General features: G+C 40.7%; 1 protein-coding gene across 1 annotated transcript in view; it reads right to left on the bottom strand.

Moving 5' to 3' along the window:
• The window catches only part of LOC116946997 (uncharacterized), a 111,433-nt gene that overhangs the window by 24,142 nt on the left and 60,256 nt on the right, over positions 1–27,035 (bottom strand). Inside the window, exons 45-63 of the mRNA XM_076070185.1 lie at positions 24,905–26,629; positions 23,462–23,860; positions 22,202–22,321; positions 21,238–21,351; positions 20,238–20,351; positions 18,503–18,622; positions 17,687–17,820; positions 16,836–17,003; positions 15,997–16,182; positions 13,189–13,325; positions 12,854–12,945; positions 9,910–10,125; positions 9,256–9,414; positions 6,611–6,727; positions 5,823–6,040; positions 4,937–5,003; positions 3,123–3,284; positions 1,769–1,885; positions 819–1,082 (exon numbers count right to left, since the gene is read on the bottom strand). Of these exons, the coding sequence (XP_075926300.1) occupies positions 819–1,082; positions 1,769–1,885; positions 3,123–3,284; positions 4,937–5,003; positions 5,823–6,040; positions 6,611–6,727; positions 9,256–9,414; positions 9,910–10,125; positions 12,854–12,945; positions 13,189–13,325; positions 15,997–16,182; positions 16,836–17,003; positions 17,687–17,820; positions 18,503–18,622; positions 20,238–20,351; positions 21,238–21,351; positions 22,202–22,321; positions 23,462–23,860; positions 24,905–26,629 (4,629 nt within the window). The remainder of the gene's footprint in view (positions 1–818; positions 1,083–1,768; positions 1,886–3,122; positions 3,285–4,936; positions 5,004–5,822; positions 6,041–6,610; positions 6,728–9,255; positions 9,415–9,909; positions 10,126–12,853; positions 12,946–13,188; positions 13,326–15,996; positions 16,183–16,835; positions 17,004–17,686; positions 17,821–18,502; positions 18,623–20,237; positions 20,352–21,237; positions 21,352–22,201; positions 22,322–23,461; positions 23,861–24,904; positions 26,630–27,035) is intronic.

Raw genomic sequence — 27,035 nt, 5'->3', positions numbered from 1 at the left:
CATGATGTGAACATTGTCCTCAATGTCACAGCTCAGCTTCTCTTAAGTGACTGCTAATCAGGCATGTAATGTTTAATACATTGTGAGAGATGATTGCACACTCACGAATCGTGCAAATAAGACTGAAAAGGATTGATTAGTTATGATTGTAACCATATTGTATGCACGTTATACGCTATTCTTGCATTCAGGATAATGCGGCACACACGTCTATCTCTATGAAGAAACAATACAAATGACAAAAAAAACATCTGGGCCAGGGGGCTGATTGTTACATGCCTACTTCATATTGTCAGGTCAAGAATTTATGTGGATGTACAATGCTACTTTCTCCACTGGCACATCTGAGCCGAGCCAGCGGGAGGACGCTTACGGTACGGGGTTTTTCCCACTGGCTATTTGCCATGCTGAGCTGGAAACAAACCATGATACATTCATCTCACTAGACGTCTGAATCTGGCTCGGGGCCAAGCAATGGCAGGAGCAGAGTTAATTACGATGCAATTGCGTATAACATCAGTCAATACACAGAGGACACAGCATCAACGCTTCACGTACACGCATCTTGCCTCGTTTGTTGCGTGTGATATAAGTAACCTGACCCACCCCTACTGGACATCCGTGAAAAAGAGCTTCACGGCTCATCGGATTCCTCCAGTCTAAATAAAAATTTCGATTCTGAAGTGGCACGGCTCAGCTTCTCCAGTGGAAGGACAACTTTGGCGCCACGTGAGCTGCACCGTGGCTGCCTTGGGCAAGGTCCCGGGCATTGCTCGAGTAATACAGTGAAAAAAGAGGCACAGCATAATTCAACTCACGTAGAGCTTTCTGCTGAGAGCCAAATTCCATAGCGCTCTGCGATGTGGCCAGCGCAAAGGTTCTGTCGCCGGTACTCAGCATGTCAAATATGCAGTCGAACTGTCCTCCACATAATTCCTGAATGTCGGCAAGTTGTTTTGCAGATGTCTGATTTATGAGTTCTTCATAGAATGTAGGCACAAAGCTGTTGTTGTTGAATGTGGACCAAGTCTCCCCACTGGTGGCGTTATAAGTAAACAGGCTTGTGCTTGGCTTTGTTTGCCCTGTAAAGAGACGGCATATTTTTGTCGAAATGTGTTTCTAAGAAACATTATTGATATACGTAAGCAGCAACAAGTATAAACCAACAGTACAAACGCTCGGTTATTTCAGTTTTAAAAGCTGCAGTGCAAAGCACCAAGGTGGATTCATAATTCACTTATATTTTATATTGACAATTTGTGGAATGTAACTGGTGTTCTTGTCGCTCACATAATTTAACGTTTTATTAAAGTCACTATGAATATACACTCTGCTCAACGTAGCAGGCAGATGTGTCACCTTAGTGAACACGTTTATAAGTCTTTGCTGGTAAATCTGAAGAGTCTTCTATCAAATGAGCACATACAACATATATATTACATATCAGTCGTATGATGCGTGTTGGTTTTTTGCAACAGAAATAGCTGCTGATAACATGTAACAAAATGTTTGATAAGGTAAAATATCAGTGGTATCTTGACTTAAAGCTTTCGTGACTGCAGAAATTCATACTCTTTGGGTCTTTCGGTAAAGTTTCGTAGATACCCAAAGAGTATAAATGATGTAGTTTAACAGACCTCTCTTTATTCTGCCAGCCTAGCAATGCCGTGACAAGCGAGAGTACCCGATCCATGTCGTTATTTGTTTGCGAAATGCAATGTTCGATTCACAATTCATAACTACATTAATACACCTTGAGTTCACTTACATGTAATTCCAAAGCTATAATATATTTGCGATTCAGGAGGCACACTGCTTCCATTGAAGCGAAGAACTGTTCCATTTGAAGCTTGAAAGTCATCGGTGGGATCCTTGTTGAAAACACCTGCAAAGAAATCCCATTTTTCATATATCAGAAAAAGATTTACGTCCAAATTTAGTAGCATGTCAAAACACATCGTTTTTCTTAACAAGACAGCAGATCAGGCTGGCTCATGAAGTTGCTTCTAATTTAACTTTATTTTGATTCCTGGAGTCTCGGACAATGACTGTGAAGCTCAAGAAAGAAATGCAGGTAAATGCGTAACTAAAAACACAGTCAATAACATTGCCAAAATAGTAAAGAAATACGTAATAATTCATGATTATGGCAATCGTCTTTATTCGTAAGTCAAAAATCCGTAACACTATACAGTAATACCTCGTTATTTCGGTATTTGATCATTCGGAATTGGGGATAATTCAGCACGGCTGCACTTTCAGCATATATACAATACTACTTTAACACGTAGGCTTTCGCGACCAATATTATTCATAATAAAGGTTTTTGGGTTAGATCGCGTTATTTATAAATGTGTCTTAACCCTCCACCACCCGACACGGCCAATCAGCAAAAAAAAGTGTCACGTTGACAAAAGACAAATAATTCACTACTTTAGCCCACCGGTGTGTTGAAGAGTGAATCCACAACATTTACAGTTTGAGTACGACGTTTCGCTGGTAAATACATCCAGCATCATCGGGGCAATTCGCCAGAATTGCCCGATTCGCCAGAATTGCCCGATGATGCTGGATGTATTTACCAGCGAAACGTCATACTCAAACTGTAAATGTTGTGGATTCACTCTTCAACACACCGGTGGGCTAAAGTAGTGAATTATTTGTCTTTTGTCAACGTGACACTTTTTTTGCTGATTGGCCGTGTCGGGTGGTGGAGGGTTACGACACATTTATAAATAACGCGATCTAACCCAAAAACCTTTATTATGTATACAATACTAGCTTTACTACACGGCTTCACCCGGGACTTGGATTCACCACGCCCGGCCGTCTTTGTCTCCCCAGTGGCGATGTTCACACCACAGCAATTACTCGTTTGAGGCTGAGTCGACCTAGGGGAGGCCCAGGACCAGTTAAAATAATCGTCACCGGTGGTGGCCGTGAGCGGGAATTTAACTCAGGTCGCCGGATTTGAAGCCCAGAAGGTGATGGGGATGAGTCAATTCATGAAATGGATTTGAACGCTCTTCCCTGCTACAGCTCCATCCTACCGGATTAGGGACAATGACGAGCAAAGGTTAAAAGCCATTGACTGTGTGAAGGGCAGCTTCATTGTGACTCACCCAGCAGGCCTTTCGTGCGGTTGATAAAACTCTCTTGCAATGAGGTGATGAAGTTGAGGGCCCCAGAAACGCTGGACACGTTCAATGAGATGCCCGATGCGAAGGTGGCTACCACATGTCCGTCTGACCAATTGATTGACATGGTCTGATTGTAGATGGCATCTATATGAGAAAAACAAGGTGACAATTTAATATAACGTGGGCACATAAAAGTTAGTTTTTATGCCCTGTTTCCACACCTATTAGGATCTGAACCCTGTTGGCCCAGTACCGGTTCATAAATATCAACAGGGGCCCTGGCCATTGGCCTCCATGCTCCACATGGTTCCAAAGTCTTCACCATTTCTGCTCCACCCACATTCCCCCCTGCCCACTATCATCCCGCAGACAATAGGGTGGATGCCAGGAAATACATCGTCTAAACACGTGGTCTTTATCAAAGTGTAAGGGCATAGATCAAGTGATTACAGGCAAAGTTTCAATATTCTTGCACTGCTGAGTAGATTTTCGTGATTGTGCTGTATAGCTCTCCGATATGTTTTAGGGCTATACTACGTTGTTTGGCATATTCAGTTTCTGCAGAAGCTCTCAACACGTGGAGCAAAACGTCAGACATCATGCCAAACAAGACGCGAAATGCACCACACACATCAGAGCTTAAATATATAGTTTTTGTATTTTTCATCTTATGTTATTCTTCTTTATCCATGAAAGCGTCACGAAGTTTCATTACTCCTGCCAAGTTGATCGCTCTTTATATTCCAATTGAGTGAACTTTTCAAATTTCACAATTGATGTTACGGAATTTTAAACGTCCTCTGTGAAACAGACAGTGAGTATTTGTATGTATTTATTTGTATGGTTAATAAACTATAAAAACTATAAAACTATTTTTTATTTTACCAGATAAGGCCCAGCGAGCTATATAGCTATTTTTCAGAAGCGACCTTGCCACAACTAATAGCTCAATGAAGTGGCTTATCATGTGGACAGTTATCGCAGCCAAATACTCTAAACGCATGTTTATAAATGTGGAGGGAATAACCGGAGGACCCAGGGAAAAATCTATGCGACCATGGGAAGAACATGCAAACTCCTACTATACAGGCATCAGGGTCAGGATGGAACACACAACCTTCTGTATACCATGCGATGTAGTTAACATCTCGCCACCGTGGCACCCTAATGCACCTATAGTAATAATAACCAGGGGTTGCAACAAATGGCGAACATGCTACCGCTAGGCCATGTATTTTTACACTAAAATAGACGGAGAGTTGAACCAAGAGAGTGATGTAATGGCATGTGCACATATCTATTCCATGTTGACTTCAGGATGTCGAAAATGCCTCCAGAATAGTCCCAGCCCCAAATGGATCCTTTATTGACAAACACAGCTGGTGCAAAGCCCTGTTCGGTAAACCAATTCGATCTATTTGACAGGCCAGTTGATGCGAGAACGCTCAGGCTCTCTAGTACTGCCCCACAACAACAGAACGGCGCAAATTGTGGTACCCATTGGCTGTAGAAATGAGGTATTATAGAATGTTAAATTGTTTATACAAACCTTCAACTTTAATACAGAGGGATCAAGACTTGACTCATGTCACTGATGTGACCTGAGTCAATGGTATGGATATCATTAGGACTCCACAGATTAAAATTAAGCATATTATCACCGATACAATTTGTCTTCGAGCGTCATGTATACAAAACATACAGAGAAACACAGTATATACTAAGCACAGTGAAATATAAAAACAGATACTGCATCAGTTTTTTTTTGTCCAGGTAAAACATTCAGTATTATTTACCTGTTGAATTGATCTGTTTGCCATCTACCAGTACTACTATGCTGCTGTTTTTGAGAATCCATTCAACCTGTAAAAGGAAAATTAAACAGTTTGTAAACAATCAGGGGTAAAAACGCACTTATGTGTTGCCATTGAGAGGTATGGGTAATAAAAAACAGGACAGAAAAGTAGATTTTTCGACGTAAAAAATAACATGAATAACGGATGCTTACTAACATCTCAGGTGTAATTTTTCGTGAATGCTTCTGTCATGTGCTGTTGAAGATCACTCAAAACTTTCTGGCTTTTTCACATTACCCCACAGTTCCACCGTGCCGTAAAAAAACTGCTACATAATTATCATTGTTAAATAATGTATTAAACATTCATCTATAGTTTATAAAGATGGGCTATAAGGTAAAGGTGCAGCCCTGCAATTTCACGCTCATGCCACTTCTGGCAAAAGAGTGTCCACTAGAGGGAGCACGAGAAAGTCCCTCGATGTATGTACGTTGAACTTCTTTCACACCGTACGTAGCTAACCGTGGTGTATTTTATTGCAAAGTATATGTAATTTTTAAAGATATTTGTTAATCCACTGCTGGATTAAGACCTCCCTATATGCTGTGTTAGCCGAGGTGGCTGTTTGACCAAGTTTCACCGCATTGCTCAGTGCAGGTTGGTAAACGGCGGGAGCCCAAGGCCAATTCATATATCAATTGTTGGCCACACACATCTTAGAAGAGGTGGGAGTACGCACACATTACCCCCATACACGCGTGATCTGCCGATCAGATCGTCTGTGGGGTGCCCATTTAAACTGCTGGGTGGACAGAGGCGGTGGGGGGGGGGCAATTTACGTCTTTAAGCTTGGGAACCTAATATTTGTCAAGTGATTTGCGTGTACCTTAATGCCGCCGGTCTCCTGTGCAACAATGGCTATGAAGGACGTTGCTTTTGAAGAAATATTGGTGGAGGCATTGGTCCTCGCAATTCCTGTGCGGCCCTGCATGGTGAAATTCACCCCATCTCCAACCGCTTCCAACACAGTGTACTCTCCCAGGCCATTGAAGGTGTACGAGACATTGTCCAGGGTGGTGATGTGAGGGTCGCCAATGAGAAACGCTGCAATGAAAAAGTAACCAAGTTCACAATGCCGGATCGCTGGGGTCATAGCGCAGTACGCTAACCATTGCACCACCATTCCACCCAATTCATGTTTTGTTTATATTCATGAACTATACATTTTTTTAAACGATATTCAATTTGACATTGGGTGGTGCTTATCTGGCCCGAAACCGGGATGAACGTTCCATATGACTGAGTTTACACTTATCATAGGATTGTAGTTTTTTTGCAAAGTGCCACTTATTGGGGGATGATGGGCTCAGTTGATTGCAGACCAAGATCAACATGTGAACTCTATTAATATATACCGTGTATCTTGTGAATATTTCTCATTCAAGTTTATTTCAATGCCTGAAATGGAGACTCATGTTGCAGCATATCCTGTAATCATAGTTGGAAAGCACTGGTCTTTATTTATCAAGCAATGATCTTTGAAAGCTTAACCCATGGGTGACCACATTGGACATCTGTGAAAAAGAGCATTATAGCTCATCGGCTTCCATCAGTGTAAATACATTTTGATTCTGAACATTTAAATAAACGTAATTCTTAAAAGAGGAATCTTACCAGCAAACGGTGGCCTGTAGAAAGCACATTGGTTGGGAGGGCGTTTCTGTTGGTACAGCCTGCAAAACCTGGCATCTCCAGACTGGCAACATGATCGATATGGTTCTGTTTCATTTGCTGGAAACAACAACAAAAAAGTGTTTGTGTGTAACATCATTGAATTAGTTCTCCACTGTGTTTTCGGTTTGTACTGTGTATTATTCAACGTGAGGTCTGACGTTTTGCTCAATGTGCTGAGACCTTGTTCAGGAACTGAGAGCTTCCTCGGGAGCTGAAAGAAGCTCCCAGCACATGAAGGTAAACACCATAGTGAGCAATACGCAGTGCAATCCGAAAATGGATGAAACAACGCAACCGAGAAAAACTTACACATGAGTAAGGAGTAATAATTTTATAAATGTATCACCACACTTATAAAGGCAAAAAAATCCCGCTGGCAATCCAGGTACACAATTCCCTAAGCACTTGTAACCACATCAAAGTTAAAAGTTAAAGATGACTGACAAATCTTGACTTAAAGCTTTCGTGACTGCAGGAATTCATATTCCTTTGGTCTTTCGGTAAAGCCACGTAGATAGAAAAAAATATTTCAAAATAAAAATAATAACAATATCACGACGTTTCGATCGCAACACAAACAATCGTCATCAGGTGAGAGCTGCTGAGGTAGGAAAAAAATATATGGCGGGAGCGCTGCTAAGGCAGGGATTTATAAAGGTTTGAGATGGGTGCAGCCCAAAGGTCAGTGGGCGGGGCTAGAGTTTAAATTTGCATGTAAATGTAAAATAGGAGAAATCTTGATAATTGTGGGGATGGCCATTGTATTGTGAGAGATTAGCATAATAATAGGGGTTTTCCCCTTTTTTCTGGCAACAAAACTGAAACCTTTTTACAAGGAATCATGTGTGCATTAACCACAATACTTGTGGTCTAATGATGACAGAGATGAGCATGTCAATGTAAGAGATTTGCTTGTAAATGTAAGCTAGGGAGAGCTCGGACATCACCACATGGAGGTGGAAAAGGATGGCAATCCGCTGTGGGGGAGGCCATTGTATTGTGAGAGATTAGCATGTCAATGTAAGAAAGTTGCTTGTAAGTGTAAGCTAGAGAGAGCTCAGAAAGGAGCATCGCCACCTGGAGGTGGAAAAGGATGGTAAGTCGCCATTTACTAACACAGCTAATGGTGACTGTGTTAGTGAATGTAACTAAAAGAGTCGAAGATAATTGCTAACACAGGTAGCCAGGAAAGGAACAACACAGCCAGTTATGACCTAAACTAGTTAATAACGTCCTTCCAATGATTGCTCAGTGTGTACCCATCTTCTCGGTTGAAATTGTGTCTGTTTATATATCTGGATGGCTTCATGGACAATTCTTTGCTGATAGCCAGTAGGTTTGCAGAGTACCTTCGTCTTGGCAAAATCAATTTCGTGTGTGCTCACAGCGTTAAAATAATGATCAGCCACGGCTGAGCTATTGGTCCTACCGTGTTTCAGATCTGCCTTATGCTCACGAACCCAGTCCAAGACATGTCGCTTAGTTTCCCCAATATAACTGCTACCGCAGACACAGCTTAGTTTGTAGACACTGGGGTATTGCATGTCAGGGATCACATCCTTCATAGATGGGATCGAATCACGATTTTTATGTACTGTGTTGAATCGTACCTGGATCTTGTGTTTGCTCATGATTTTGGAAATATTTTTGGTGACCCCTGCTATGTATGGCAAGGTAATGGTTTTGATTAGGTCCTCAGATGGTTCTTTCCCTCAGCCACCATTAGCTGTGTTAGTAAATGGCGGCTTGCCATCCTTTTCCACCTCCAGGTGGCGATGCTCTTTTCAGAGCTCTCTCGATCGCAACACTAGCAATCGTGATAATTTACAAGCAAATTTTTTACATTGACCTGCTAATCTCTCACAATACAATGGCCACCCCCACAACTTCGTTTATCAAGATTTCTTCTACCTTACATTTACATGCAAATTCAATCTCTAGCCCCACCCACTGACCCTTGGGCTACACCCATCTCAAACCTTTATAAATCCCTGCCTTAGCAGCGCTCCCGCCATATATTTTTTCCTACCTCAGCAGCTCTCACCTGACGACAATTGCTTGTGCTGCGATCGAAACGTTGTGATCTTGTTATTATTTTTATTTTATTTTTTCTATCTACGTGGCTTTACCAAAAAACCCAAAGAATATGACTGACAAAATGTAATAATCCTGAACTTGTAATCATTCAAATGTGAGTCAAGCATTTTTCCAAAGTGCCATTAGGCCAGGAACAATTACAGGTGTAAATAACGTGAGTGTAAATAAGGTAATAAAATTGCATATCATAGAAACAAAAACCTTGTTCTTGCACTTTCCCGCAGAGTCTCTATTCATTACTTTTCACAACAGAAGGGCCTCCACTTCAGGAAGCTCTAGAGGCCATCTCTAAAGGCGTATTTGATCTATGGCTCCATGCTTGCCAGACAATTTGGAATAGGTGGCAGTACCCACATTCTACCCCACCACACACTAACAGCATATCTACCTAACTGTGGTGTACCGATTTATATGCTGGGTGGACAGCGGCGGTGGGAGATTTAAGCCAATTTACAACACAACTATTTTGCACTATTAAAATCACTTACTCGAGTAAAGTTGAATGTCTTGCTGAGTGTTGGTGACCCAAGGGGTAGGAAGATACCTCTCATACGACCCAGACACAAGGGCCCCAAATTTGTTGTAGTGGCATCTCACCCCTCCACCAAATCTATCTTTATTGAAGCTTTGCAAGCTCCAAAATGAACCTGGCACAAATACAAATTTTCCGCATTAATATGATAGAATTTCAACAGGGGGGGGGGGGGGGGGCGAGCGGGAATCGCTATTGTTATATTCACATTTAAGCATTTACATGTATTGGATTAAAGTGATATTGCCATATAGATATAAACAGATGAACCTATATATTTTTTTCTGGTACAGAGATGAGAGTATAATCAATTGTGCAACAGAGACAGAGTTTGTAACTTAATGACAAGTGTATTTTTAAAGATGTAAATATAGCTAGTCAGTTATCTAAATGTGGTTATCTGGTGTTGATCAAATTGGTAATTTACTACAAATAACATCAGAAATATAAATCACTTAGTTTCAATTACATCATCATAAACTGCAACATATTTTTTCATCACTAATATGCAGGACAAAGGATAATCTTACAATTGATGGTTTATACAATGTAATTTATGCAGTGACTTCTTTTAAAAATTTCCCAAAAGCAAGTTAATGTTCAGCCTCACCTGTGACATTTGGAGGCTGGTAGCCATATCTGGATATGTCCCCATTGATGTAGGACATGTCAAACTGTCCTTGCCACAAAGAGCAGGGACAGGTAGTGAATCTGCTGATGGAAGGCAGGGCTAACTCATTCCTATACCAGTCCATACACTTGCGCTTTGGATTAGTGGTCACAGCCAAGTTTGTATCCAGCCTGTAAGCCCATCTTCCTTTTAGACCTGCAACACATTAATTTATTGATGTAATATGTAATTTATAAACTCACCATCAGTATTGACAAAAGGACTGGAAAATTAGAAATAAAAAAGCCACATGGGGACCACAACACTTAGTCAACACAATGTCATGGACAGAAAATACACACACATTAACTAGCTTGGATAACAAGGTCGACCATTGCTGCTTTAAAGTAGTGTCCTATATATAGCATTTGCACTCAACTACTTAAAAAAACTACAGTATATATTATAATTAATAAACGGGCATAGACATATCAGAATATTAATTGTTTCAAAAACCACAAATGAAATGCCACTTCACTGCAGGTAGCACCGTGTAATTTTTTTAAACAATACATTGTAACAAAATTATTGCCACTAGCGATGTTTTACCCATGGCACACCAAGAATGTAATGCATGGGAAAAGAAAAATACAACGGTAAAAAAGGAAAAAAAGAGAAAGAATGGGGAAATAAGAGTAAAATAATGGAAATTAAATTGGAAAACGTGAGCATATGGTCAGGAAAGATGAGGAGAGGGTGGAGGCCACATAAGAGCCTCGATGCTGCACGGAGCAGCATCTGTTTTCACAGGGGGTGGGGAGACGGGAGGGATTCAGACTGCAAGTAGTCACACAAAGGTCACGTGATTTGCGAGAGGCTTGAGCTCATTTAGATATGTAAATTTACCCAGGAAATTCTTGTTTAACCAATAATCTTGAATGTTTGGCATGTGGGAGGAAATCAGTGATACCTATCTTACCAGGAACTCTTACGAACCAAGTAGTAACCTAGTTTAATCCTGGTTATCTTCTGAGATCAGGCAAGAAAATAGAGGGGAATTGCTAATAGGAATGATGTGCCAAGTTACAAAAATGGTTATTGGATGTCATGGTAAGTTGGTGGGAAAATGTCTCTTTGGCAGTGATAATCACCACAATAACAAAACATGAATAGCAACATTTAATTAAATGAACTGTGGTATTTAACACGTAGGCTTTCACGACCAATATCCATAATAGAGGGTTTTTTTGGGTTGGATCGCGTAAATATATAAATGTGTCATTAAAACCCACCACCACCCAACACAGCCAACTAGTAAGGGTTGTCATGTAAACAGAACATGCCAATTCGTCACTAGTACAGCACACCGGTGTGTTGGAGAGCCAAGCCACAACATTTACAATCTGAGTACTGTCGGGTGTGGTATTAAAAATACACAAATGCTAAAATATTAGAATTAGATGAAGATGCTGCTTCAATGAACTTTTAAATGAAATTTAAATAATAACAAATTATTCTATGATACTGCATTGGCAGTTGTCAAGAGAGGCCAACGTGCTGTGAAGAAGGGCCGTTGCCCTCTCTGTGCTGTGAAAAGGGCTGTAGCCCTCTCTGTGTGCTGTGAAAAGGGCCATTGCCCTCCCTTGTGTGCTTTGAACAAGGGCCATTGCCCTCTGTGCTGTGAAGGACCGTTGCCCAAAATATCACCTTAAACAATAACTGGTTTCATAGACACCCTGTAACAAGCTACTGTTCAGGGACATAGCGATCTATCACACTCAGCGGGACGGCACTAGCGTAAGCTAAAAAAAATACAGTTGTGGTTGTGTGCATGACTTTTATGAAGACTGGTTGTGAAAGATCCATGCTCTTTGTTTAAAATTAACCTTTATATGATATTTCAAGGAATGTGTGCTGCATCATGCAAGTGGTAAACCAACCAACTTTTATGGAGAAGCAACGTGTAAAAAAACAAATGTTTCACGTTAAAATAACGCATTTTGATGTTTTACAAATGGCAAAGGAAATCCACATTTTGTATCAAACAGTGCAGCCCCGGAGGGTGAGTGGTCACCATATATGGCCATTTTGTGTAGAAATGTCATCAACCATGATGGATTTTTTAACTAAACACTGCCTATTACATAATTTCAGTTAAATCGTGATTGACAACCCATAATTCCTTTGGGGGTAAATAAAGTGAGTACCCTGCCATATAATTTGGCTCTGGGCTACAAAATGAGCGCTTGCCCACGTTCTATTGTACGGGAAATTAATTGATATTTTTACAGTAAAAAAAATCGAGTACAATTAATATTAATATAGTGGATGCCACGAAGGTTATGGCTCAATGTCCCCCCATTTAATTTATCTCCTTATTGCTTGCTCATAAAATGTTACACACATTTTTGACATGTTGAATAATTGAAGAATCTATTTACCAAACGCATCCAGACATTTAGATAGTAGAAATCAACACGGCAATGTCGGACCACATAGAAGCCTGAGAACGTCCGAATACAGATTGTCCTGTCCCATCCACCAAATAGTCCAGACCTGGTACCCTCACATTCACGTGCGCTAAGACATAAAACTTTAAAAAAATTTCATAAAAAATATATATTGTTGATGAAAAAGAAGCCATTACTTTTATGGGAAGTCTTCTACCAAATAACCTTCCTATTAAGTTAAACATTGCTATCAATAATGAGAGAGTCATAAACATTTTTTTTCTCTCCCTCAAAAGTCACAAGCCCTGTTTGTATTTCCCCAAATACACCTCGACATCTCCGTGTGTATAACAAAACCTTAAATGAACATAATGGGAAATCCACAACAGGTGGAATATTTTTGTTCCCCTATATATGGGAAGAGCAACGTATTGCAAGTCATGTCAGAAAACACTACGCTGATTTCAATGTATTAAAGTGTACAAATGAATTACCAGTATTGTTTCCAATGACCGTATCTGGGCGATAGCGAGCTGGATTTGTCGGTCTTGACAGTGCGTCATTGTAATAGAACCGGTTTGTTCCACTGTGAGGGGCAAATAAAGACATGAGAGAATCGTTATCACTGATTTCTTTGAAACAAATGTATATTGAGCTTATCTTTAAAAATCAAAAAAATATTCGTGGCCACGTTCACGATGTTTTCTGCACACCACTGTGTTCCATGACATTGTGACAATGACAAATATTCTTTGAGCATTCAAAGACCAGTGGTCCGGTCACCGTGGTTGCCACAAACGCAATGACTGTTGACAACGTTGCACCTCACCTATTGAATCCCATGAGGGCATTGTTAGAGCCGGGGTCTCTGGCTTCTGGCCTCCATTGCATGCCTCCATCTTTGAAAAATATGAGGCAGAACGAGGAGTCGCCATCCGTGCTCAGAACGGCCTGGAAGGTGTTCGTCTGGAAGTGAAACAGCACCGTTAACTGATTAGCGATTCATTCCGAGCAGACTATCAATTGCTGGACATACGAGACTGAGTTGTAAGAGTATAAATTCAATCGTGACGGGTGATAGAGCATGCCACTATATAAAAAGTAGTAAAGTATGGATGGACAAATACACAATGTCAACTAATGTATTGCATCTTCTTGGTTCTTTCGGTAAAGTCACGTAGAAGGGAAATAATAAAATGATTTTTATTATTTATTATTTTATTATGTCTCTTATTTCCCTTCTACGTGACTTTACCGAAAGAACCAAGAAGATGAATTACTGCAGTCACGAAAGCTTTAAATCGAAATTTTAATGTATTGCAATTGAGCAAGGAAATGCTATTTTTATATGGAATTACAGCATGTGATATTTACCTCAGTCCAAACTATAGATTTTATGACGATCCAAGAGCTAGAAATATCACAAATAAATATGCATGCTCTGTGAACACTTTGATTTATCCTTAATCATGAAAACTGTTTTTTTTTAAAGCTGTTTAATGATGTTTCTAGCACACACAAAACTTGACTAGTCTCACTACATCCGGTAGGTGGTTTCCGAGATTGTTTTGAGAATATATTCATAATAGAAATAAAAACAAATAATAGTCAAACAATCGAGAGCAGTGCAGCTATTCTTGATAAGAAAAAAAACTCAAGAGCTGCTGTGAGATTGGCCACGATGATGTGTTGACATACAACACAGAATTGTCTATTGGTTGCAATCTGAGATAAAGTCCAGTTCGTATCAAGAGTACAGTCTTGATAACCTTGGTGCGACACAGATTGAGACACATTTATAGTTCTGCAATTTAATTCATGAACACGTGGAGGGGATTTTTTCAGAAAAAAGTTAAACATTTCTTCAAAACATGTGGTAAATGCAATGCACTGTATTTCATAAGTGTTCATCCATCTCTAAAAAGTACCATGAAAAAACATTTCATATGGCACCTTCATGAAGTGGTTACCTACACCTGTGGCACGATTTTTCTAAAAACAATTTATGTCAAAATAGTGAACCAGTTAAAAATTGTAAACAAACTTAAACTTCAAGTATTTTTTTTTTCATCAAAGGTAGGCCGAAGCGCCTGCCATACATGTATGTACAACAAAGCCATGTTTACAGACATGAACTCACCATTATTACTTCTGGTATGTACCTATCCGTATCAATAAATTACCGTAATGATAAAAAACTGCCTCATAATTTTACTTGCACAAGAAAACTGCAGTACTAACAAAAACCTATAAGAAGTCTATCATTCAAGATACAGTACTAATGCAAGTACAAGTAAAAAGTTAACCTTTCTGCTGGTTTCACAGATTCGTTATTCATATTATTGATGCAACTCGACCTGGATGTACTGTATAATTGTGCTTGAGATTGGGAACATTGATGTCAGGAGGAGGACATTCATTTTCCTTCAACAGTCCCTCGAATGTCAGGAATGACTTGTTTTCACTCTGGTTCTGTGTGTTCTAAGATGGCTAAAAAGCCCAATGCGAGACCCGCAAACTCTGCCGAGGTTTGGACACGTGGTACTTGACGGGTCGAGTGGGTCGGTCGGTTGAGCTGCAGCCGCGCTCCTTTCGCTGTTTGCATTTGACTTCCTTGTGCTCTCACAGAAGAGACTTAAAGTGTGCAGTGCCGACCTGAATGCTACACATCTAGTTTGCGCGGTCTGGAGCCAAGGTCTCCCTGTGTACCAGCCAAATGATAAGCATTTAGCATAAAAAATGTTACCGTAGTGCTACGATTGTAAAATAATGGTTACCTAATAATTGTATTTTTAGTGCTTGTAAAGGGCAGTATGAAAAAAGAGGTGGTTAAAGGGGATCAATCAGGAGTTGTTGTTGGTTTGCAAAGATGGAAAAAACGTGTTTCCCCATTCCAGAGGTTCTAACTCTATATGTCATCACACGAACTGACCAAGTGAGATAAAATGTCTCTTGTGACAGATGGCTTTTTGCTATCTTTATGAAAACGTGTTTTTTGATAAAGATGTTCCATACAGGTATCAAAAATAGAATGTCAGTCTCTGTACCTCGTGCACAGAACTGGGGGAACTGGAATTTGCTGATAATTTACGTACAAAATGCATTTCCTCTTGGTTTATGCCACACGGAATGCAGGTTCACCACCCACTCACCTAACTTCTCGCCAGCTGCAACCCCACCCTGTAATCTGGTTAGAGCCACCACCCTTGCCAACAACGTAACAACGTCAAAATTGAGCGTTGTTATATTTCACAAGATACCTTGAATCAAGGAGGTTTTGTACCTTGGTACAAACATTTTTTTTGTGAGTTGCTGACAAGCTGCGGATATATGTATTATGCTAACATATGGAATATGGTGATATGGCCTTATGTATTGTAATATGGTGGCATGGCACAGTGTTATGGGATATATATCAAGCTGTGGACCCTGGCAACAAGTCAAAAACCATGGTTATAGAGGGACATGGAATTTAATTGTGAGAAAAATTTGGTGAGACTTGTACAATGATACTTGCATCGTACAGCATTTCCACCACTTGCTCAGGGCTCTAAGCAGGAGAAGAGTACCACCGCAATGCTCATTTGAGCCATTAAATCACAACGACTTTTGTATGAAATCACTGAGATGGCCTTACGTATTTATAGTTGCTCCTGGCAGGCACAGCCGGGGCCTCCGCCCAGGTGATCTTCAACATCCATGTGGGCTCATAGCCATGTGTGTCTGACTGGCTGCTAAAGTTGGCTTGGATCTGCTCCATCACCTTCCCACGAAGGGTCAAGGCATCAGTATTATTGCTGAGGCCTTGATTAAAATCATACTCCTGTCAAGAAACAGGGGACATTTGTAGTTAGCTGCAATAATTAACTGTGATGCATTTTCCTATCAGAACACGCACTACAGAATAAACGGACACATCACGGTTAGTCGATTGGCAGGTTGAGTGTCATGGGTGAAAGCGTAGGTATTCACACCTCTTCCGGGATATCTGGTCCGTGTGGAAGATTAGGCCACGCACACCCTCGAAATGGGCTCTCTAGAGCTCCCTCTAGTGGACGTCATCCAGCCAGATACCGTGTATGCAACCCAGATCAAGATAAACACTGTGTGTTTTGTAAAGCCACTGCTGCTTCCCCATGCCGTGTCGACCAGAGATTTTGTATTGTTAGCATGTTCCATGACGCTGAACTGGTTCAGATATCACTCGCCACGGATGTTAGCCGTGGCCTGAGAATCAAAGTTAGGTCACCAGGTTCATAGTGCAGAATTTTAAACCACTATACTATCACTTCCCAATACAATGACAGTACATGTTAATACAAAAAATCGCAGTAATGTGTAATTCAATGTTATGACATACAGAAACAAAAGCCTGTGTTTAGCTATAGTGGTGCCTGGGAGTGTAATTGGAACTCAATGAATTATGCACACCATGTAAAATGATTTGTTTCCTATTGAAGGCTACTTTTAACAAACCTGAAAGTACATGTTCCCAGTTTCTGAGGAGAAGTCAGCATCATCCCAGAACACGGCAATCATAGGGATAGAAGAGGTCTCTGTAAAACCGTTGATGAAGGGGTTGGGATAGGCAAATTTCGTTGAATCTTCGACATCTTTGAAAATAATCAGGCCATTGTCTGTAAACTGTAGATTAGAAGCATAAACAAGATACCGTGAGTACAATTTCTATTAAAAATAAAAGCGTGCATTAATGGTATAATCACATTTTTTGCTGTCAATCATCACCTTAACTGAAATCACCTTTGTCAGCATCATCAACACCATCCTACTTACACGTAATTGAAATAAACTAAACTGCCAAACTATTTATATTTTACCTGGTAAGGCCCACTGAGCTACATAGCTCTTTTTCAGAAGAGACCTGGCCACAAATGATAGGGCAACGAAGTGACTTATCATGTGGAAATGTAGAGCAGCCAAATACTCTAAATGCATGTTGATGCTAAAAATGGAGAGAAAACCGGAGAACTCGGAGACAAATCCACATGACCACGGCGAGAGAGAGAACATGCAAACTCCAAATATACAGGTATCAGGGTCAGGCTTTTACCCATAACCTTCTGTATACCAGGCGAGGTAGTTAACATCTTACCACCGTGATGGCCCATGCCAACACCATTGGCTCTGTGAGGTGATAATTGTGTTTGCACTTAAATATGCAAATGAATATGTCAAGCAACGCGTGAAATTAAAAAAAAAACAAATACATGTTCTTAAGGATTTTGCTAAAAAATGTACACGCATACACGTGTTATTCATTTACGTATAAAGTAAAGAGTTTAAACATAACTGGCTACTGTACTTACATACAACCGCTGGTAGAACTTGGAGGCAAAAGGAAAACCATACGGAGGTGAGAAGAAAGGAGACACTGAATCCGTGGAAAAGATCTTCATAGTTGTGTCACCCACAGTTGGTCCATATTCGAAAAGTCTTTTCTCTATATATACAAAATAAACACAAATTGCCACATTTTACAATGCGTTCATAAGTGACATACCAGTGGATGTTGGTCTTCAAAATACTTACTTTCCTGGTTAATTGGCATAGTCTGCAATTAACTTTACACGAGCTGTGATTTTTCAATTAGATTTGGGTTCTGCACGTGCTGTGTAGGATTTACAATGGCAGGTCATGCACGACTAACTTAATTATGTGGCGTAATGGGAGGTGATTGCCCGGATTTTAAAAAACAATCACAAAGCTAGGATCGTGCAAAACACGTGTAAATTAGGCTATCAAAACATTGACACAATGGGGGCGACGGCATTGAATGTGTCATCTGTTTTTAGTTTGCTTGCCGACGCATGTGCAGTCACGTGAGCACCAAGTCACTGACCATCAACAAGTGAGGAGCTGCTAATAATTCAACCATAAGGACGTCAACTAGACATCGTCACTACATGTGACGATATCAAGCTGGTTGACTACCACAGCAAGCAGCTGCTTGGACTCAATATCCCACACTCATTCCCAGATGGCAAGCAAAGGTTGGCATTTCAAAATGAGGTTACAGCAGTGCGGAGAAACAGCAGCTCTTTATAATAGTACGGGCAATACCAACTGCACGACACGTACAACATTGTACGATGTGCAATATCAAGAGAACTATGATTCCTTACCAATGCATTGAACACCATCTCCCTCGTAACCAGCATTGCATTTGCAGCTGAAGGAGCCCGCTATGTTGGTGCAGGTGGCACGCGTGGCATGGCAGGGCCGCGCTATACACTCGTCAACATCTACACACGTGCAGTAAACACAAACGTGCATGCAGATGACATGCAACCGCACATGCAAAGATCCACAGAGCACAAATGCTCGTACACGCCAATGCACCCATACATATGTAGTGCTAATAATTACGCGATCCCGGGGGTAGAAATTCCCACGGGATTCCCAGGTGACTGTTAAAGGTGACGTCACGAAGGAAAGGAAAGAGAAGGCGGGGCGTGAGAGAGGAGATAGAGTGGTGACATCACCGGATGAGGCGGGGCGATCGGGGCGGCTTCCTGGTGGGATTTGGGAATCGAGTGGTCGTGCGTGGGATGAGCTCGTGCGGAAAATAAAGAAGTGTGTCGTCTGAACCTTCATCTGTGGACTCATTACAAATATATAAATATCCCTATATACGTCTTCGGATATATCAATATACGAGGGCCATTCAATTTTGTAATTATCTGATTGAATGCACCCATACATATGTAGTGCTAATAATTACGCGATCCCGGGGGTAGAAATTCCCACGGGATTCCCAGGTGACTGTTAAAGGTGACGTCACGAAGGAAAGGAAAGAGAAGGCGGGGCGTGAGAGAGGAGGAGATAGAGTGGTGACATCACCGGATCAGGCGGGGCGATCGGGGCGGCTTCCTGGTGGGATTTGGGAATCGAGTGGTCGTGCGTGGGATGAGCTCGTGCGGAAAATAAAGAAGTGTGTCGTCTGAACCTTCATCTGTGGACTCATTACAAATATATAAATATCCCTATATACGTCTTCGGATATATCAATATACGAGGGCCATTCAATTTTGTAATTATCTGATTGAACACTGGCACAATTCATGCGGCTACTTGGTAGAAATTTGGTAGTTTTCACTAAAAATGGGAGTCCATTCCATATTTGTTTTTATTAACGTGTGGCTGATTCTTGACAAAAACTCACCTTTTCTGCCACTACAGTAATTGCGGAAATTCCCAAAGACGGGGTTAAGTCAAGATTAAGGAAGAATCGATGGAAAAAATGTTCTGCAAATTGCCATCAGAAGGAATCCTATTAAACATGCTTTGGCAGCATGGCTGCCACATTTATATGACCGCTTTAACCCAGCAAAATCTCAAGAAGTCTCATGCCTTTTTCAGAAGGGTCCTGCCAAGTTTTCGCAGTAGTGGGTAATGTTACTGCGTGTACTCCCAATTGACTAATTTGCAGGTACTTTTTCACCATCGGGATGTTTAGTCAATGCCAGTTACATTGTATGTTTTCTTTTAGCTATGGGAGAAAATAGACTAAACCCATGCAGAACATGGGGAGAACATACAAACGCCATATAGTGCCCTAGTCAGGCTTCGAAACTGGGCCCTTCTTGCTACGAGACAATTGTTACCACTGTGTATACCCTGCCGCCCTGTATAATAATGTCTTGTCCATTGCAATTTTATATTTTAAGCAATGTATTTTATTTATCCCCCCTTTGCATGAGAAACAACTATACCAAGTAATGTACAGAAAATGAAGAGGCAACACATAAAAACAACAGATAACGTAAATCAATATTCTCTGTAACAGACATTCATGTCTTATGCTCAGGTTTTTTTCTTAACACAACCCCGTTTTAAGGAAACAGAAACGTGTCTTACCTTCTGAGCAGTTCACACCTCTCCATCCACTCCGGCAAATACAAGTGTAGCTATTATCACCGTCCAAACAGGTTGCACTATTTTGGCATACACTTCCAGCACAGTCGTCAATATCTATTTGGACAAATTAAAACATTAACATTTCAGTGCCAGTTCCCATGTATATGTTTTATTATAATTGTGTTCGTCATATGAATATGGTTATAAACTGTGTTTTCTGTTTTGGGTCCACCAGATGCTGCTATGGTATATTGGTGAGTACCTATGTGTATGTATGTTGAACTTCTTTCGCACCCTTAGGAGTTCTTTCGGTAAAGTCAAGAAAAAATGGAAATAATATAATAAAAATAAAACAAAATTCTCACGACGTTTCAGCCACAACGCAAGCAGCCGTCCTCAGGTGAAGAATAGAGCTAATGGACGCTGTTATGTTTAATTTTTATTATTTTATTATTTCCCTTCTACGTGGCTTTACCAAAAGAACCAAGAATATGAATCCCTGCAGTCACGAAAGCTTTAAATCGAAACTTATTTCGCACCGTATGTAGCTAACCATGCTAATCAAATGTGTGTGTGGAGGGGGGGGGGTCAACAGACTCAACACCAAAAGTAGTTCGAGAGAAATGAGTTTTCAATTTGGAATTAAAAGAGCATAGCTCCAGTGACTTCCTAATATCGGAAGGAAGAGCGTTCCAGATGGCCGCAGAAGCGCATCCGAAAGTGTGCGATGCAGGGACCATCTTTGTCCGAAGGGTTGTCGGGTTCGTGACACAGCGCGCTAACTCGCTACAGTTGTGAACCTTTGAGATCATCGGGCCTAGTGTCACCAGGACAACACATGACTTGTTAACTGTCTGAGATCCCCCCCCCACCCCAGTAAACCTGTGCAGCTCTGAGCCCTCCCCACCACTAACTGTTGACATGCCAATACAGGGAATTATAAATACTCAATGTGTTGTGTATTTTGAAGAGTTACACGACAAGATTGTAATGCACTTACTCTCTGTGCAGTTCAGCCCACTCCAGCCTGACACACAGCTACACGAGTAGGAGCCTTGAGTGTTGGCACAGCTGCCTCCATGTTTGCAAGGCCTCGACTGACATTCATCCACGTCTGCAAGATAATACATTGTGCATATGACTTATCAAATCAATCACACTGCAGAATTAGTTATAGTATATTAATGTATTCGATGAATTCATCCTTGTGAACATTTCACAAAACCTCATGATTCCATAAAGTGTACAAACGGCTTCTTGTACACCACCGTATTTTGGAATTTCATAGCTTTTCTAAAGATGTAAATTTTAGGCTATTATTACTCCCGTGTGCAGTATACATAGAGGGTAGAATATATAAATAATGTTAAAGTACTGTAACTTGATGCTAGACTAACGATGACTATAGAGTGTTGACGTATTATACAAAATTTAACCTATATCGGGGGTTATTGCGATTAAATATAAAGATATCGGTGCGTTTGAATTATACTTTTAAAACACTAATTCAAACAAACATTTTGCAAACCTTCATGTGTATTCTGTATGTATGTACAGTGTTACAAGTTGTCTTATTAAAATAAAAAATAACATACTCCTTCAATTAAACTAAACTATTATATTTACTGGGTAAAGTCCACTGAGCTATTAGCTATTAGATGTGGCTTTTACCACACGAGGGTATGCATAGCAGCAGCCAAATAATGTAAATGCATGTTTATAAATGTGGAGGGAAAAACCGGACCCAAAGAAAAATCTATGCGACCACACGGAGAGAGAACACGTGACTCCAAAAATACAACAGGCATCGTCAAGATCAGGATCAAACCCATGACCTCTTGTGTACCAGGCGAGAAAGCTGACACCTAGTCAAAACTATATATAGGGGTTTATTTTAGTTGAAAGTTGCCTCTATAGTTTACTCAAAGAATTGTGATGACGTGAATAAGGCATGTTAGGCTCACCACTGCATATCTGCGGGCTGGTGAGGCTGAACCCACTGTTACAGTAGCAGGTAGACATTGATGTCTTCGCATCAATGAAGCATTGGCCGTTGGTGCAGGCAATGTTGCAGGTGGTGAGTGCTGTAAAAATAATCGATTTCACATCATCATCACTGTCATCAACAAACTTAAACACCAAGTAAAAGGATACCGCATAATCTTCATCAGCATCATCATCATCCATGGTCTATCAAGTGCTGAATTAAGACCTCTCAAGGCCATTGCCATCTCTTGTCTTGGTTCAGTGATACCACAATCCATCTCACTCTGGCACAAGAACTGATCTCAATGCTATATTCCTAATGTGGTTGTCCTCGTCGGTGCATTCTCTTCTTTGGCTGAAATTCCATCATCGGTCTCGTCGTCCATTGTCCATCATCACGCCCTCCAGTGATGTGTCCTCCCCAATCCCACTTAAGTTGCTTAACAGCCAATATAGCGTTTCTGATTTTTGTTTGTTACCTGATCCATAGTTGTTAAAATGTGATGGTCAAATTCGATTAACATATTCTTTGTCTTTTCCATATATGTCATGCAAAACCAAATTCATTTAAATTTTTATTTAAAGCTTTCGTGACTGCAGGGATTCATATTCTTGGTTCTTTCGGTAAAGTGACGTAGAAGAATCTTGTTTTATATTTTTATTATTTTGTTTCCCTTCTACGTGACTTTACCGAAAGAACAAAGAATACAAATTCATTTAATTTGAAATTATGACATTGCGAAGATAAATCAGCACCGAAAGCCAAAGTGCTGAATTTTTTACATGATTATATTATTTCATGGGCTATGTCAGTATAAAACATAATGCCAACATAGGCTATAATTTAATACACATTGATCACAAAGATGGAATCACAGAGATGGTTTCCATCTCTGCATTTATCAGAATCTAATTGAAAACAAGAACACACGCTTGTGTAAATTGTGTTCAGGACAAATTTGTTGAAAATTAATAAGGCTCAACAAATAATGTAGGTTTGCAAAAATGTATATAAACATATTTTTTAATCTGGAAATTCAAATTGTTTTAGATAACAGGGAATTCGAGCTGTGGCTATGTTTGATACAACAAAGAGAAAGTCCATGAGCCTAGACCAGATATGTCACTGAAATTTGTTACATGGTCAATAACAGTGAATTACGTGATAACCATGTGGAATGCTAGCAACCAAAACAATTCAAATCAACCAATGCTTATGTTTGTGCAAGAACCGGTACCTGTTACTTGCTTCACTGACACTCCGGCATTGGAGACATTGCCTCTTCCGAAGGTTTTGACCGTGATTGTGTATTCAACACCAGGACGTAGCGCAGAAAACCTGGCTGTGAGTGACCCGTTTGGGCTGACCGACACAGCCGATGCCTCTTGAGGAGAGATGAATGCAATGTACTGCTCCACATAACCCTCGGCAGCCAGCCACACAACCTCCAGGGAGGTGTTTTTCACTCCTTGGCTGGTCAAAGTCAAATTTTTCACGAGTCCCGGCACCACGATTGCAGTCGTAGTTGGCACGGAGGTCGTGGAGACAGTTGTTGCGGATGACGGTGTCGGTGATATCGACGATGTAATAACAGTTGTTGTGGATTGTGTTGTTCCATTTGAAGTTGGTGTTGTACCTGAATTTACAGACGTACATATGTACATGTATTAGGTTGTGGCGTGATTACACATTTACTTCATGGGACCTCCTTTGCCAGTACCAAAATATGAGAATAGGTTTTCCCCTTTTTTCTGGAAACAAAACAGGTGTTAAGATGTTAAAACACCAAACTGAAACCTTTTACAGGGGAATCATGTCTGCATTAACCGCAATACTTGTGGTCAGAATGCAAACAAAAAACATACTCTGATAATATATGCATTGTCTTTGCAACTGATTGGTCCACACCAGAGACAGCTTTCTTTTGAGCCTAGTCTCAAACGGTGTTAGACCAGAGGACGCCAAAAGGCGTCAAAAGGCGTTCTCTGACATGATTCCTTGTAAAAGGTTTCAGTTTGGTGTTTTAACATCTTAACACCTGTTTTGTTGCCAGAAAAAGGGGAAAACCTATTCTTACACATTTACTGTATTACTGCATACATTACATCTTTCCACTTTGTTGTATTCCACATAATGTACTTTAAAAAATAGTTAACAGGACTTGGCAAATTAGAACATGAATCATTTACAATTAGTGGAATGTAACTGTTCAGGAAATACATTTTTCATTGTCATTTTCTAGCAAACATTTTAAGCCAGTGTCTCCCTGCCCAATTTAGTATTTGGCTGCTATGAATTGTATTTGGCTGCTATACATTTCCACATGATAGGCCTCTTCGTTGAACTATCATTTGTGGCCAGGTCGCTTATGAAAAAGAGCTGTATAGCTCAGTGGGCCTTACCTGCTAAAATAAATAAAAATTTAGTAAAATTTAGTATTAAAGTCGGTGCTCATCCCCGCTCACAACATTGAACCAGTATGGGAGACAACATATCGAAGGACAAAGACCCCAGTCTCTACAGAGGACAATTAAAATTGAATTTTCACGGTAGTGCTTATTTTATCTAGCTTTGAAAAATTATGAGCTGAACTCATAATCTCCACCCAGCCTCATTTTATTTAATATATCGACAGCAGAATACAGAGTTTTGATACATGAGCCCACTATACACTGCTTACCTGAGTTAGACACAGTGGTGGAAGTCGATGCAGTCGTTGGAGATGTCACCGTTGAAATGATACTGATTGTTGAATTCGGAGTGACTGTTGCATTTGTGGTTGAGGCTGTAGACGATGACACTGTTGATATTATTGTTGTGTATGAGGTGGGTGAGTTCACTATCGGTTGAGTCACAGCTGTGCTTGTTGACTGGTTTGTAAGTGCAGTCACTGTTGTGCTATTGGTTTGCAATGTAGTTGTTGATGTTGTTGCCGAGCCCACAGCTGTGTAAGCTGCTGTCGTGTTCGATGTAGCAGGCGAAATCGCACTTGTCGACGCTCCCGTTGAGGAATTGGGAGTTGCTGTTGTAACTATGTGTGCCATTGTGACTGTGGTTGTTGTGTTTGATGTCCCTAATATTGGTAGAGTCACGTTTGTGCCATTAGGTCCTATTGTAGACATGGCTGCGGTGGTCACTGATGTCACAGTGGTCTTTGAAGTTGCGTTTGATGCCTCTGTTAGAGCTACGGGACCTGTTGTATTCATATTCACCGTCACTAATGTGCTTTCGGTCCCAACTCTCGTTGTTGATGCTGTTGTCGAATCCACAGCTGATGTATTCACTGCTGTTGTGTTCGAGGGCACTGTTATTGGTGATGTCTCTACAGCGGTAGTGGTTGCATTCATATAATCTGTTATATGTGTTACCGAGGCGGCTAATGTTGAGAATGATGGAGGTTGAGTCACAGCTGATGTATTCGCTGCTGTTGTGTTCGAGGGCGCTGTTATTGGTGATGTCTCTACAGCGGTAGCGGTTGCATTCATATAATCTGTTATATGTGTTACCGAGGCGGCTAATGTTGAGAATGATGGAGGTTGAGTCACAGCTGATGTATTCGCTGTTGTTGTGTTCGAGGGTGCTGTTATTGGTGATGTCTCTACAGCGGTAGCGGTTGCATTCATATAATCTGTTATATGTGTTACTGAGGCGGCTAATGTTGAGAATGATGGAGGTTGAGTCACAGCTGATGTATTCGCTGCTGTTGTGTTCGAGAGCGCTGATATTGGTGATGTCTCTACAGCAGTAGCGGTTGCATTCATATAATCAGTTGTATTTGTTATCGAGGCGGCTGATGTTGAGAATGATGGAGGTTGAGTCACAGCTGATGTATTCGCTGTTGTTGTGTTCGAGGGCGCTGTTATTGGTGATGTCTCTACAGCGGTAGTGGTTGCATTCATATCATCTGTTATATGTGTTACTGAGGCGGCTAATGTTGAGAATGATGGAGGTTGAGTCACAGCTGATGTATTCGCTGCTGTTGTGTTCGAGAGCGCTGATATTGGTGATGTCTCTACAGCAGTAGCGGTTGCATTCATATAATCAGTTGTATTTGTTATCGAGGCGGCTGATGTTGAGAATGATGGAGGTTGAGTCACAGCTGATGTATTCGCTGTTGATGTGTTCGAGGGCGCTGTTATTGGTGATGTCTCTACAGCGGTAGTGGTTGCATTCATATCATCTGTTATATGTGTTACCGAGGCAGCTGATGTTGAGAATGATGGAGGTTGAGTAATTGCAGTGAATGATGCATTCATTGGTGCAGTAGCGGCCGATACACCTTCTGATGTGAAGAATACTGTAGAATTACTCGTTGTGTTTGAGGTGGTTGATCTTGGTGGACTCGCTGTCTGTGGTGACTGTGTTGAATTAGCAGTCCCTGGCGTGGTTGAATATGTCGTTGCGACTGTGAGAGTAATTCAATAGTTTACAATTAATCAATCATTCTTGTGACTTAAACAACTTTTCAATGTACCTTGCAGTAAAACAAGAACAATACGCAGTATTTACTCAGAAAAACCTGAGTATTAAGACGATTTTTCATAAGGATCCTTACTGATCGATATTATCAGGAAACTAGAATGCGTCCGAGAAAAACAACACATTTCACACCGGGCGATACTCAATATTGTCATCCTTTGGCAACCCTGCAGCCTTATGCCTAAAACACATGCCAAGCCTTCGTAGTCACCCACAAGGGTTATATTTGTTTAACTTATAAGGTCTCATGGAATTGGGAACATTTAGGCTTATTTGGTCACAGGCCAATGTATTTCTATCATCAGTTACACAATGTACGTTCATATCTGCTG

This window comes from Petromyzon marinus, chromosome 28 (assembly GCF_048934315.1).
Source record: "Petromyzon marinus isolate PM22_M1 ecotype Great Lakes invasive population chromosome 28, UKy_Petmar_22M1.pri1.0, whole genome shotgun sequence".
NCBI lineage: Eukaryota > Metazoa > Chordata > Hyperoartia > Petromyzontiformes > Petromyzontidae > Petromyzon > Petromyzon marinus.
Note: the sequence above shows the minus strand (reverse complement) of the source record. Positions and strands in the feature narration are given on the sequence as shown.